This window comes from Pteronotus mesoamericanus, unplaced genomic scaffold (genome assembly GCF_021234165.1).
Source record: "Pteronotus mesoamericanus isolate MK-2021 breed Mesoamerican mustached bat unplaced genomic scaffold, CSHL_Meso_final contig_50, whole genome shotgun sequence".
Taxonomy (NCBI): domain Eukaryota; kingdom Metazoa; phylum Chordata; class Mammalia; order Chiroptera; family Mormoopidae; genus Pteronotus; species Pteronotus mesoamericanus.
In genome coordinates, this window is record NW_026555186.1 from 28,024,010 (window position 1) to 28,036,636 (window position 12,627).

The window sequence follows — 12,627 nt, forward strand, 5'->3', positions numbered from 1 at the left end:
TTTAGCGGGATTCCTTTCTCAACCTCCCGCCTCTTCAAGATTCTCCCTTATTCTCCAGCTCCAGGGCCTCTTTCCCCCTTTTCTGGTCCTCTGCCTAGAGAGCCAAGGGTGTAGTCTCCCAGCTCCACTCTGTACTTCCCACAATAGGTTCTCTCTTTGGGACTAAGAAAGGAGAAAAAGTAATGGGTTCCCCATCACCACCCTCATCCTCTTCTCTGACCATAATCTCTGTGGTCAGAGAGAAGGATTCCCACTGTGAGTTTTAGGTACTTGCTCAGTCACTGTTTCTATCACTTCTACCACAGGGTTGCAGCTTTGGGAGTGAGGCTTGCCTGGGGCAAGGCCAGAAGGGGGAAAAAAAACAGGGCTTCCCTTTCCTTCTCTGTCCTAGAAGGTCACCCTTCCACTCCTTAGACCAGAGAGGGCTTCTCTTGGAACTCTTTCTGCCCATGCCCAGGGTGAAGTTCTAGTTCATGGAGGAAGGTATGAAAGGAAACAACAAAAAATCAGGAAACCCATATTGTTTATAGTTTGGATTCTGGTTTTCTTCCCCAATCTACCTGTTACCATTTACTTCTTGGAGTTCTCAAATAGCTGCTCCATGCATTCTGTCCAGAGATTTTAGTCACATTTGGTGAGAGAGACAGGGTGGAGTATACTTACCCCATCTTAACCAGGACCAAAACCCCAAATCTTTAACATGCTATAAAAGTGAAGAGAATCGTACAACAAATACCTATGTATCCATTGCCCAGGTCAAATAGCATATTTTAAACACCATGTTTCTAATATATTAAATATACTATTGGCTTATGTCAGAGTATAAGTCAGTTATTGCCAAGATGTTTTTTATCAACTTGTTCTCTTTGAAGCTTTTCCCATTTGGAAGCTTCTTGTAACTTATCTTGTGAGACTGAATTGTTGTCAGTAATTTCTGATCTATCACTATACTCTGCCTTGAAGGGTTCACTAAGTATTTCTATAACTAGTTTAATTATTCATAGTGGTATTAGTACATAACTAATAAAATGACTTTCATAACTCATGTGAGGCCATGTTTGGTCAGACCTGGCAGCTTCTTTATCTGGGTGACGAGCCCTGAGCTTGTCTTGGCAGATAGATCTGTCTTGTAAATTCTAACACCCATTTGCAAAGAGTCAACAGTTGAAGCCCTTCACTAGCAGTGCCTGTTGTGGGTAAGTCTCAATGCCAACTACTACTGGGGATTCAACTATTGATAGATATTAGTTCTTGCTACTCAAAGTGTGGTCCTGGGACCAGAAGCACTGGCATTACCTGGGAGCTTCTTAGAAATGCAGATTCTTGGGCCCACCCCTGACCTCTTGAATTAGAATCTGCAATTTAACAAGATCCTCAGGTGACTGTGTCCGAAAGTACTGGCATGAGATACAGTCTTTGTTTTGAGGGGCCAATAATCTACTGAGGGAGCAAGGACCAGGACTGTAACAAATGTGTACCATTCGAGACACCACATAAGGATCAAATGCATAGCCCAGATGCTAAGGACTCCAGGTTCAAAGTGAACGGCATCCCCAAGGCTCAGGAAGAGGCAGACTAGTAAAAGGAGGCTCTTCCTCCAGATGTGAACAAAGGATCCCAGGTGGAGTGCAGATGATGCTCAGAGAATAGCGACAAGCATCTGCTCTCAGAGCTTCTTACTTCTGGAAAACTCCTCAAGTACAGGTGTTCCCCAAGGGAAGTTACTGAGCATTTCACCTATGACCAGACTGGTAATAAGGACAGTCTGTCGGTGGTGGTGGGCATTTAACACTTTACAGAGCATCATGTACCTACCACCAGTAGTAACCCATGATGCATGCTCATAAACTGTCGTAGGCATGTCAGTTTGGTATCAGAAGAGTTAGTTTTATGATGGTTCTTGTGGTGGAATTGGCATCTGTGAGCAGTGATTCTTTGTCTCTGAGGGACAATGGCTCCACACTGAATTTATATTTTCAGAGACTCAAGTTGTTTGAAGCTTGACTTTCTGGCTTTTGGATTTTATGGTCAGTGTGTGAAATCTATATGTGTTGGCAGCTTTGAAATTAGGAATGACCCTCTTAGGGAAAATTTGAGCTCCTATCAAAATGAGATTTATTTTCTATCCCAAATATTTCTGGCCTTTTTTTTTAACCATATGTGAAATTGGATTTAGTATTACTGAATATATAGCATTGATTTGTAGAGAAAGCTAACCTCAACTATTCATTGTACATCATTGTTCCTTGAGGGAAAGAGTACAGAAATTGGTAAACATTTTCTTTTTACTGGAATTGTAAATATTTAAATAGAATATGTAGGCTTAACTGCATAGTACATATCAGCAACAATGTAACATTTTTTCAAATATTTTCAATTTACAGTTTGTTGAATACACTGTTGTAGAATCTGCGGATATGGAGGGCCAACTATATATATATGCCTACATATAAGGGTTTGGTTTTTTTTTTTGGTCATTGCTTTTTTTTTTTATCAAAATGGGATTATATTATATTTTATCTGCACCTTATTTTCCACATTTTAATAGCTTCCTTGTGGAACTCGCTCCAAGTCTATTGTTATAGCTCTAATTCATTATTTTTAATGGCTTCATGATGTGTTTCCTAATTTGCTCAGCATTCTTATATTGATAGACATTAACCTTGCTCCCAGTTTTAAGGGTTAAAATTAATACCCTTGTTTATATAACAGTAGGCTCTAAAACTTATTTTTGTGGGGTAGATTCCCAGGAGTGGGACTGTTGGTTGTATTTAAAATTTTAATGGATTTTGCCAGATTGCTTAAAGTATAATGTTTTAATTTCCACTTATACCATTTTTGGTACATTTTTCAATTGGTTTAATTGCTTTTTTTCTTGTTGATTTCTGAGAGTGCTTCATATATTAGAGAAAGTAACCATTTATCTTTATTTAAACACTATCCTTTGCTTATTGATTTTATCATCAGTCTTTCCTTTTAAAACTTCTGGATTAAGACACTGTACATTGCAGTCTAGAATTTCTTCTAATATATGTATTGTTAATATGCTTTCATGTGTTTGTGATGTGATATAGGACTTAATAGTATTTTTCTTCTGGTTGGAGAGCTATTTGTGCCTGCACCATTTATTAAATATATTTGTTTTCTCCGTAGAACTGAAATATCACCTTTGCTGTATATGAAAATCTCTCCCTATATCTTAATTTTCAACAGTCAACTGTCAGCTTGCCTTTTGGTGACTTAAGATCATTTGTTGTGGCTCATCCAAATGATGGATTCTTTTCTCTCTCTTCTTGGGGAAGCACGGCTTGACAGTGATTCACCTTGCAGCCTGGTCTGGGAGCCTCGAGGTCGTGCTCATGCTGGTTAGAGCTGGAGCAGACCAGAGAGCCAAGAATCAGGTAGGTATGTGGGTCACCCCTGGACAGAAGCTCCCACCTCATAGTGCAGAAGGGGCTGGTCCTAAGCTCACTGTGTGATTATCTCCTGGACCCTTCCTCTCTCCAGGATGGAATGAATGCCCTCCATTTTGCAGCTCAGAGCAATAATGTGCACATTGTGGAGTACCTCATCCAAGATCTACACCTGAAGGACCTGGACCAGCCTGATGAGGTGGGCTTGCTGTGGTAGGACAGTCTCACACACACCCCCACCAAATTCTACTGTCTTTCTGCCCCTGCTAGAGCTGCCAGTGCAGCCAGCACAAACCTGCAGTGAGCTCCTCCATTGTCTTGGTGGACCAGGGGGCAGAGGGGAAGTGCAGGTACTGGCAGTGGCCCTGGCACCTGCATGTGGGGCAGGCAGGAAGTAGTAAGGAAGCCACCAGATTCCTTTGTCCCTCTCTGCTCCCTCTTGCTGGCAGGAGTGTGGACAGCATCCACTCTGTTTGGTATTCAGAATGGGTGACCGCATTTTACTCCATTATGCCTGACTTTTTTTGGAATGTATTCGACCCAAAGCTCTGCAGTAATGAGCCATGAAATATGATGTAATTTTATCATATTTGGCTATATTCCTTTTTTCTTCTTTGGGAGTTATATAATAGCAGCTACCACTTTTGAGTACTTATTAGTGGGCTAGGTACAGAAGAAAGCTACTTAGATTCATTTCAGTGAGAGGCTAGAGCCTGGTACACATAGATGTTAAACAATTCATTGCCGTATGAATGAATTATCCTATTAATCTCAATAAAGGAGGGAAGATTTTGCCCATTTTTAAAGGTGAGGAAGTTGAGGCTCAGAGAAGCTAGGTACCTGATTCAAAGTCCCAAAACTACAAAGTGACAGAGCTAGGAATTGAGTCCAGTCACTGTGCTGTACTGTCCCCCTTTTCAGGTGACAGTGGACATTGCCAATTGTCATACTAGGGATTGTCTTTTCTCTGCAATATCTGTTAGGCTTTTTTTCATAAGGTATAGTATTGTCTGGAATTGGCAGTTTTATGTTCAATGGGATCACCATTTCACTGTGCCTCTAGAACATTATTTTCCATAAAAGTCTCTAGAAGTTAATCAGTAGTATTTACTTCATTAAAAAAAAAGCTTTTATGTTCTTTTCTGACTTCAGACTTAAAAACAACAATAAAAAACCATTTCTTTTTAAAGATTTTATTTATTTATTTTTAGAGAGAGTGGAGGGAGGGAGAAAGAGAGGGAAAGAAACATCAATGAGTAAAACATCACCTGGTTGCCTCTTGCATGCTCCCACCTGGAGACCTGGCCCACAACCCAGTATGTGCCCTGACCAAGAATTGAACCAGCATCTTTTTGGTTTGTAGGCCAACGCTCAGTCCACTGAGCCACATTAGCCAGACCTATAAATTTCTTCTACTTCCTCTGAGTGTGACTAAGCATCTATTATACAATGTAGCTCGGAGGCAGAGAGACTTGGGTGATGGTCGGGGCATATATTAGCTATGTGGCTTTAAGCAAACTCTCCAGTTGCGGAGAGCCTCAGTATCTCCATCTGTACACTGAGAATAATAAAACCTACTTCTGGTAGCACCAAGGGAATGATTGGGGAGGGTGGGTTGACTTCCATATAATTCTTTTTTGGCAGCACTTCCATTCTTTGAGATAGATAATTGATATATTTTTTTAATTTTCTATAAAAATGACTATGTCAATGAGCTTCATGGTAAGCTATTCTATCACTGCTTTCCAATCAGATAGCACCCCTAAGCCATTCTTATGTAGGAAGTATCCAAGCAGCCACTGTTGGGGTGGTTAAATGAGTTCATGACTAAAGCACTTAGCAAAGAGCCTGGCACACTGCAAGTGCTCACTAAATGATTGCTGTTATAACAATTATAGGCTACAGTATACTCTCTGATTTCCTCAACCTGATAATCATATTCAAATAGCATCTGGTGTCAAGGTAAAGATGTTGGATCATTCCCGTTTGATTGATCCTAAGTAGGGATGTAGCCTTCAAATGAATTCCATTCAGTTCAATTCAGCAGATATTTGTTCAGGGCCTGTTACACCTAAGACATGTGACAGTCTTCCCTTCCAGTGGACTCTTGCTGCTTTCATGGAAGGCAGCAGTGTGTGGGGATGACCAGACAGGCTGAAAGGGTTCAAAGACCAAAGCATGTGTGTGGTGACCCTTCCCTGCTTTTGGAGCATCTTCCAGCCAGCAACTTTCTTGTCTCTTCAGCTGGTCTGGGTTTGTCCTGTTCTACCCTTCTTCCTCCTCCTCTGACTACCTGCTGGGTAAAAGGCCAAGGAGCCCTGGCAACAGATTGTGCAAGCCACATATGCAGCTGAGATGAGTTTAGAGACATATGAGGAATGAGCAAAAATAGAGATGAGTTTAGAGACATATGAGGAATGAGCAAATAATGAGCTCACTGGGTCGTCTAGGGAGAGAAGGATCTTTGAGTTCACTTTTAGTCCTGTTCAAAACCTGGATTGATCAAAGCAAAAGACAGAGTTTCTTCTTCCTCTGAAATCTGTGCGTGGGATCAAGGATGTTGGCCATTCTTTGATAAGATGTTGGCCATCCTGGGATAAGATACTGGCTCATCCAAGGATAAGGCAGTAGGAACTGGGAGCTCATGGTCTATTAATTCATCATTAGGTGTTTCATCACCATTTGCTTAAAAGTATGGTGGAGCTCCTTAAACACATATCAAAGAAAAGACTGCTCCACCTTCACAGTGTGCCCTCTGGCCTAGTGTCTTATCAACAGGAAATGATTGAAGGCCTATTTATCTTCCTAGGGTTAGAGAAATCCCTTTAGCCTCGAGGGAACTCCCAAAGCTAACAATGACAGGCCTGTTCTGAGGTCATTATTAATAAAATAGATTTAACTAGACTAGGAGAGTGTGGGTGGCTAGTTAAATGGGAGAGATGAAGAGCGCTCGAAAATCTTATATGCTTTCTCCCAGCCCTATAGCTCTAGAAATCACGTAGCCTCTCCAAGAAGCAGATTAGAGCAGCCAGAAGAAGTTGTAGGTAAATTTGGCTAGATAGTTTGAATCTCCATGTAAATTCTCATCTAGTGATCAAAAATAAGTACTCAGACTAAAAGCGGGGACACAGAAAGGAATGGCCTCAGAGGCCATTCATATATTTGTTGAATATTGACAAGAGTGTGGTGGTACAGTGTTAGGTTGGTTTCAGCTGCAGATATATGGAAAGTTCCATTGGTTTAAAGGAATCTATGTAGAAACTCGAGAGATTAAAATGCAAAGAAGCTTTTTTGCGGGGGAGTGTTGGGAATAATGAGCATGAGAGGTTTGAGGAGATGTATCTTCTTATGTGAACCTGAGGCCAGTATTTAACAGCCTTAGTTAGAGTTAACAAACCTATCAGCTCCAGTGTGTAAGGGAAGAACTAAACCCCACCTACACCATTTCCATGCTTTCATATATATCGCTGGCTCTTTCAGCACTTTCTGCCTTATGACAACATTCTTTTTCCTTCTCAGATCTCTAACTATTCAGGGACCTGCTGGTTTTCCCCTTCTGTTGGAGTTCTTCTCTGAATTCCTGACCGCAGGGAAAGGGAAAATGTGCAGTGCCCAGGTGCACACAAGGCACTGGGCGCTCTGTGCTGGGTTCCACCAGCCTCCTTCTCTCAGAGGCTATCCAAGCACCATCTCTGTGGTCCCTGTGGGGATGGATGGTCAGGTTGGATTTCGGGTGCCATTTAATGACTACTTATAAGAAAATTTGCTGAATTTGGTGAATTGTCAAATTTCATAACCCTGGCAATAAACTTAAAAATCCTTAATAATAAATAATTGCTACTCCTCATGCAACAAAAATTTAAATGTGTTGAATTAAAGCATGTTAGGTTAAATATACATTAAGGTAATAAAAGAAAAAAGGAAGAAGAATTCTGGGTCCTCCTTATTTTTGTTGATTAGGAAAGGGAATCAGGATCCTGAGCTGGGAGGGCATTGTGACTTGCCTGGGGCCCGGAGCCCGGGGCTCGGACCCCAGGTTCTACTCTTCTCCTGGCGGGACACCTTCCTGCCTGCTTGCCTTCTGAGTGAGGGGCAGTCCGGTGAGATTGCACTGAGTAGCGGCCTATCCATTAAAAAGGGTCGGGTGGCTAAAAATGAAATAAGACAGGATAGGGAACTATATTTAAAAACATATTTTTGGAGTTCTTGTTTTTATTTTACCTACATGTTCTAGTATGGGAGAAAAGATTTATATCTCTTTGTACTGTTACTTCGTCTTTCTTTATGCTATTTTTGATATGTTTTTAAGATACAGGGAGCACCTTTCTATTTACTAGAGGGGATGCTGCCCAGTTCATGAATTGTTGAATAAAGCGTATTGGATCTTTAACTTTACTTATTTATTTATTTTTTTATTGTTGATACTATTACAGATGTCCCCCATTTTCCCCACATCGGTCCCCCCGCGCCCGGCCTTCACCACTTCGTTGTGTATGTCCATGGGCTATGCATATATGTTCTTTGGCTAATCTCTTACAGGCCTCCCCACCCCCTCCCCTCTGAGATCTGTCAGCCTGTTCAATGTGCGGTGCCTCTGGTTCTGTTTCGTTCATCAGTTTCTTTGGTTCATTAGATTCCACATAATGAGTGAGATCTCCTGGTATTTGTCTCTCTCTGACTGGCTTATTTTGCTTAGCATAATCTCCAGGTCCATCCACGTTGTTACAAAGGGTAAGAGCTCCTTCTTTTTTACACCCATGTAGTATTCCGTTGTATAAATATACCACAGGTTTTTTAATCCACTCACCTACTGATGGGCACTTGGGCTGTTTCCAGATCTTGGCTGTTGTAAATAACACTGCTGTGAACATAGAGGTGCATATATTCCTTCTGATGGGTGTTTTGGGATTCTTAGGATATATTCCCAGAAGTGGGATTGCTGGGTCAAATGGCAGTTCCATTTTTAATTTTTCAAGGAAACTCCATATTGTTTCCCCCATGATCTTAACTTTAAAAAAAGATATAACTTCCTTTATGCTATTTTTGATATGTTTATAAAATATAGATTACTTTGTGTAATTTGGCTTTGACTTTTTGTTGTTGTTGTTGATGATAACTTTTTAAAAGGGCATCCAAAGTTTAAAGTAACAACTGTTTTCTTGGCGAGGATAGATGTTTCATTTGTGATAACCTCCCATTTCCTGCCAGAAGAGGCTTTTTTTGTGGGTGGATCCTCTATCATTTTGTTTGGATATACAGACATGCAAGACTGTATAGCAAAGGGTAAAAGAATAAATCCATTTTAAAGTTGAACAGACTCTGATACTTCTAGTAGTGTTTGTCCCCAAACTATTAAATATTTATGAGTTAGAATTCTTTTTGTTATGAGTGAAAAAATATCAGCTTAATCTAGATTAAGCAATAAAGGTAATATATTAACTCCTAATAAAGACTTTGAAGGTCTATTTGGCTAGCTTCAGGCATGGCTGGATGCAGTTCTTTTTTTTCTCTCCATCTCTTGGCTATCTGTGAGTTGGCATTATTGATAGGTATAGTCTTCATAAGGTGGGAAAGATGGCTGCCAGCAGCCTCAAGTTTATATTCTTATGGAGATTTTTATGAATTTTAATTCCTAAGAAATAAAATTTCTTGCTCATCAAATGCTCATATGTAAATCTCAGGGAACAACCCTTTTTGTCCTTGCTGGAATCACATGGCCAACCCAGAACCAATCACTGTGACCGGCCTGGGTTATGTGATCACTTCATGGGGCAGGTGAAGCCTGGTAATTGACAGCACTTTGAAGTGCTTGGAATGTAGACCTCCCTGGCAACATATCTGGCTCAAGAATAAAGGATTAGTTGAACTTTTTGATGCCAGTTTTTTTCTCCAGACTCTATTCATGTGCAAATGCAGAGCCCGTAGAGCTGGTTCCTGTAGACACTTTATCTTTTCTTTCTTTTTTTTTTTTTTGCCATTTATTATTTTAGCATTTTTCTTTCCTTTTTCTTCTGGTTACTGGGGAGTCATGAGCTTTATCTCAAGTTAACAGTGACCATGATCTTTTCATTATCCTGCTTTAGCAGGAGATCAGTTGACAAATCTCAAACTCAGGGACCTTCTTATAAAGAGGCTTATACCTTGTTTTTCATATTTCAAACATCTTGCTAAGCTTTTAGTTATTAACACACCACGCTAATTTGAGTTTTCTTTAGTTGAAAAAAATACTTCTGCCTCCATTTTGCTGCCCCCAACTTCCTTTCTTTTCCTTTTAAATATGTTAAGTTAGAAAATTAAAGTTTCTATGGGCCTTTCACTTTCCCTGGTGACATTTTGGCTATTACAAATGCAATCTTCATTTGCAATGTGAAAAACTGAAGAGATTACCATAATCAGAAAATTCTGCGTGGAACTTTCCTTCCCAAAAAATCCCACCTGAACATCCCTCTTAAGCTGTGTTCTCTAGGTAATGCCTAATTTCTTGATTCTGTTTCATATAGACCATTCTGAAGAGTTTTTCCTCTTGATCCTTAGTGAATAGTGGAGATAAACACATGAGTAAGCAAGCAAGGCCCGAAAAGGAGCGGTGGCTAAAAGGTCATATTTGAATGAGACATGTAAATATTGAGCCCTGGAAAATTTCTGCTTCAAACATTTTAGTCCAAAAGGCAAGGCTTAATGTGTGATATGCAGGTGCCTGAGACAGGTCTGGCATGTAATAAAATATTTGAGTGAGAGGGCTATTCAGTAAACACAGAAAGTTGGTAAAATTGCCACATTTGAAAGGGAAACTTGTCTGGCTGCGAGATGGTACCTTTGCTGGTGCTGGGAAGGACCATTTCTGAGCAGTGCTTCTCTGCGCCCCCCCCCCCGCCCCAAACAATTTTGGGCTGATGGAGAATTCCCAAAGTTTTGGGGATTAGCACAGAACTGAATCTGGTGTATGGTTAGAGAAATTGTTACCACCCTTCCCAGGAAGGGGAAGGGCCCAGAATGCTATGACCAGAAGCACCATCTTGGCTTCCTCATCATCCTCAAAATGCTGTCCACCTTGTCAGGTGTCTTGCTTGTTCAATAAGTGTATAATTTACACTGGAGGTTTATGATTGATTTTCAGAAAGGAAGGACACCATTTCTTTTAGCTGCTGAGAGAGGCCATGTCGAAATGGTAGAAAAACTTATCTTTCTTGAGCTGCATACTTCAGAAAAGGACAAGGTGAGTTGGACTTTTATTTTTTTCTTTTTACTTTCATTTCTTTAAAGAACACGAGGAAGGGGAATGACAACTGGTGTATATTTTGGTGATGGCATTTTGATTACCCATAGAGTTTTTTAGTTATTACTACAGTCAGAGAAAATCATGGACTATCCAGATGAAATTAACCCACTTTTGAAATGGATTGCCCAGATTGCTAATTTTTGATCCATAAATGGTTGGGAAATTAATCAACTACCTGGACTTTTCTTCTCATTGTCTACTCTACTCTCTTTTCTTCCCATGAAGTCTGTTGGAGACTCAGCCCCACCTGACTGGGGAGGGAAACCCTGGATGGACATCTATATCTATGTCACATAGTTGATTATTTTCTTAGGACAAATTCCTAGATGTGAAATTGTAGGTCAGAGAGTTTTGTACATTTTAAAATATTTTGGTATATACATTGCTAAAATTTTCACCAGTTTACCTTCACAGAGGTTATATGGAATTTCTTTTATTGTCCTACTTTTTGCTAGCAAGTTAGTAGCAAAGGTTGAACAAAGGATATGGAGAATAGCTTTTTTTTTCTGTTACGTTCAAACAGCTATGTATTTTCATTTAAAATTTTAAGGTATTATAAATTTCACTTAAAACTGTGGATATTGTGGCCCATGCCTTGGATCACAGCTTTAACCAAACGAACCCCCCCAGAAGCCCCATTGCAGCCTGACCCGAGAAGGTGCGTGTTCCCCAGGCGTGCACTCTGCCTGAGTGTGTCTGTGTTTCAGGAGGGCAACGCGGCCCTGCACCTCGCAGCAAAGCACGGTCACAGCTCTGTGGTGCGCGTGCTGCTCACCAAGCAGGAAGAGGTGAATGAGACCAATGAGGTATGTGGAAGTGCTCATCACAGTTGGGCATGGGGCTCACAAGCAGAAGGGTGGCAGGGGTGACTTTGGAGGAAGGAATGGGAAGAAAACAAAGATGCTAGTGTCACAGGATGTAAAATGTGATGCTAAAAGATTCCTACTTTTTTCTTTAAAGTGGTGTATAACGATTCATTTGTTAATCCATTTGTTTATTTATCCATTCATCCAAAAATATTTACTTTGTGCTCTATGCTAGGCAGACTATATATTCTTATTCTAGATGTCTATAAGGCAAGAAGGGCATTCTGAAATAATACATTGGGCTAAATGAAATAATTGATATCTATATAGTCTTCTGTGGGAACACTGAGGAAACTCTGTTTCAGAAATTACCCAGGTTTCACAGAGGAGGGGCTATATTATCTAGATCCATTTAAATGGAGTTTGGTAGGAGCAGGTTTGAGGGAAACACAGGCAAGCACAGAGTATTTCGGACAAAGGGAAGAGCCCATATAAAGAAACTGAGGCATGAAAGAGCATGGTGTGTCCTGGGGGTTACAAGTTCAGTGGGCACAAATTAAGGACAGGTGGGCCAGGAAAGGTGGGAGCTGAGTGGGCCCAGAAAGAGAGGTGAGGAAAGGCTGTGCTTACCAGGAGGGAGGTTTGGCTTTGACCCGTTGGCAGCAGAAGGGTTTGAAGCAGCAAAGAGGGATGGGAGGCATCTTGGGTATAGGCAGGTCGCTAACTGTCACAGTGGTCTAAAGGGGAGATGGGAGATCGGTTCCGGGAGAGGCTGGAGGTGGGGAGTCGCACTCAGGTGACTGTGCAAATGGCTAAAACACGAGCTGTGAAAAGCCTGCCCTCAAGGCACTCACAGGCCGCAAAGAGGATGAGGTGACGGGCGGAGGCAGGGGCCACCTGACTTGTGACCAGAGATTAGGGAGAGGGTCCGCCTTCTGACCTCCAGCTGTCTGGCTTGGACTATTGGGATGGCGGGGTACCCACCCCTAAGCTGTGGCGCACAGGGGAGGAGCAGGGAAGCGAGGGCCGCAATAAGGGTTTAGATGGGTTCACTTTGAAGTACCTGGGGCGGGAAGTGGGGTATATTCAGATGGAGAGTGGTGAGGAGAGATAAATGAGGTCTGGGGTT

General features: G+C 41.3%; 1 protein-coding gene across 1 annotated transcript in view; it reads left to right on the forward strand.

The window, feature by feature from the left end:
* The window catches only part of ANKDD1B (ankyrin repeat and death domain containing 1B), a 45,167-nt gene that overhangs the window by 10,791 nt on the left and 21,749 nt on the right, over positions 1 to 12,627 (forward strand). The window contains exons 4-7 of the mRNA XM_054578258.1: positions 3,303 to 3,401; positions 3,508 to 3,612; positions 10,531 to 10,629; positions 11,400 to 11,498. Of these exons, the coding sequence (XP_054434233.1) occupies positions 3,303 to 3,401; positions 3,508 to 3,612; positions 10,531 to 10,629; positions 11,400 to 11,498 (402 nt within the window). The remainder of the gene's footprint in view (positions 1 to 3,302; positions 3,402 to 3,507; positions 3,613 to 10,530; positions 10,630 to 11,399; positions 11,499 to 12,627) is intronic.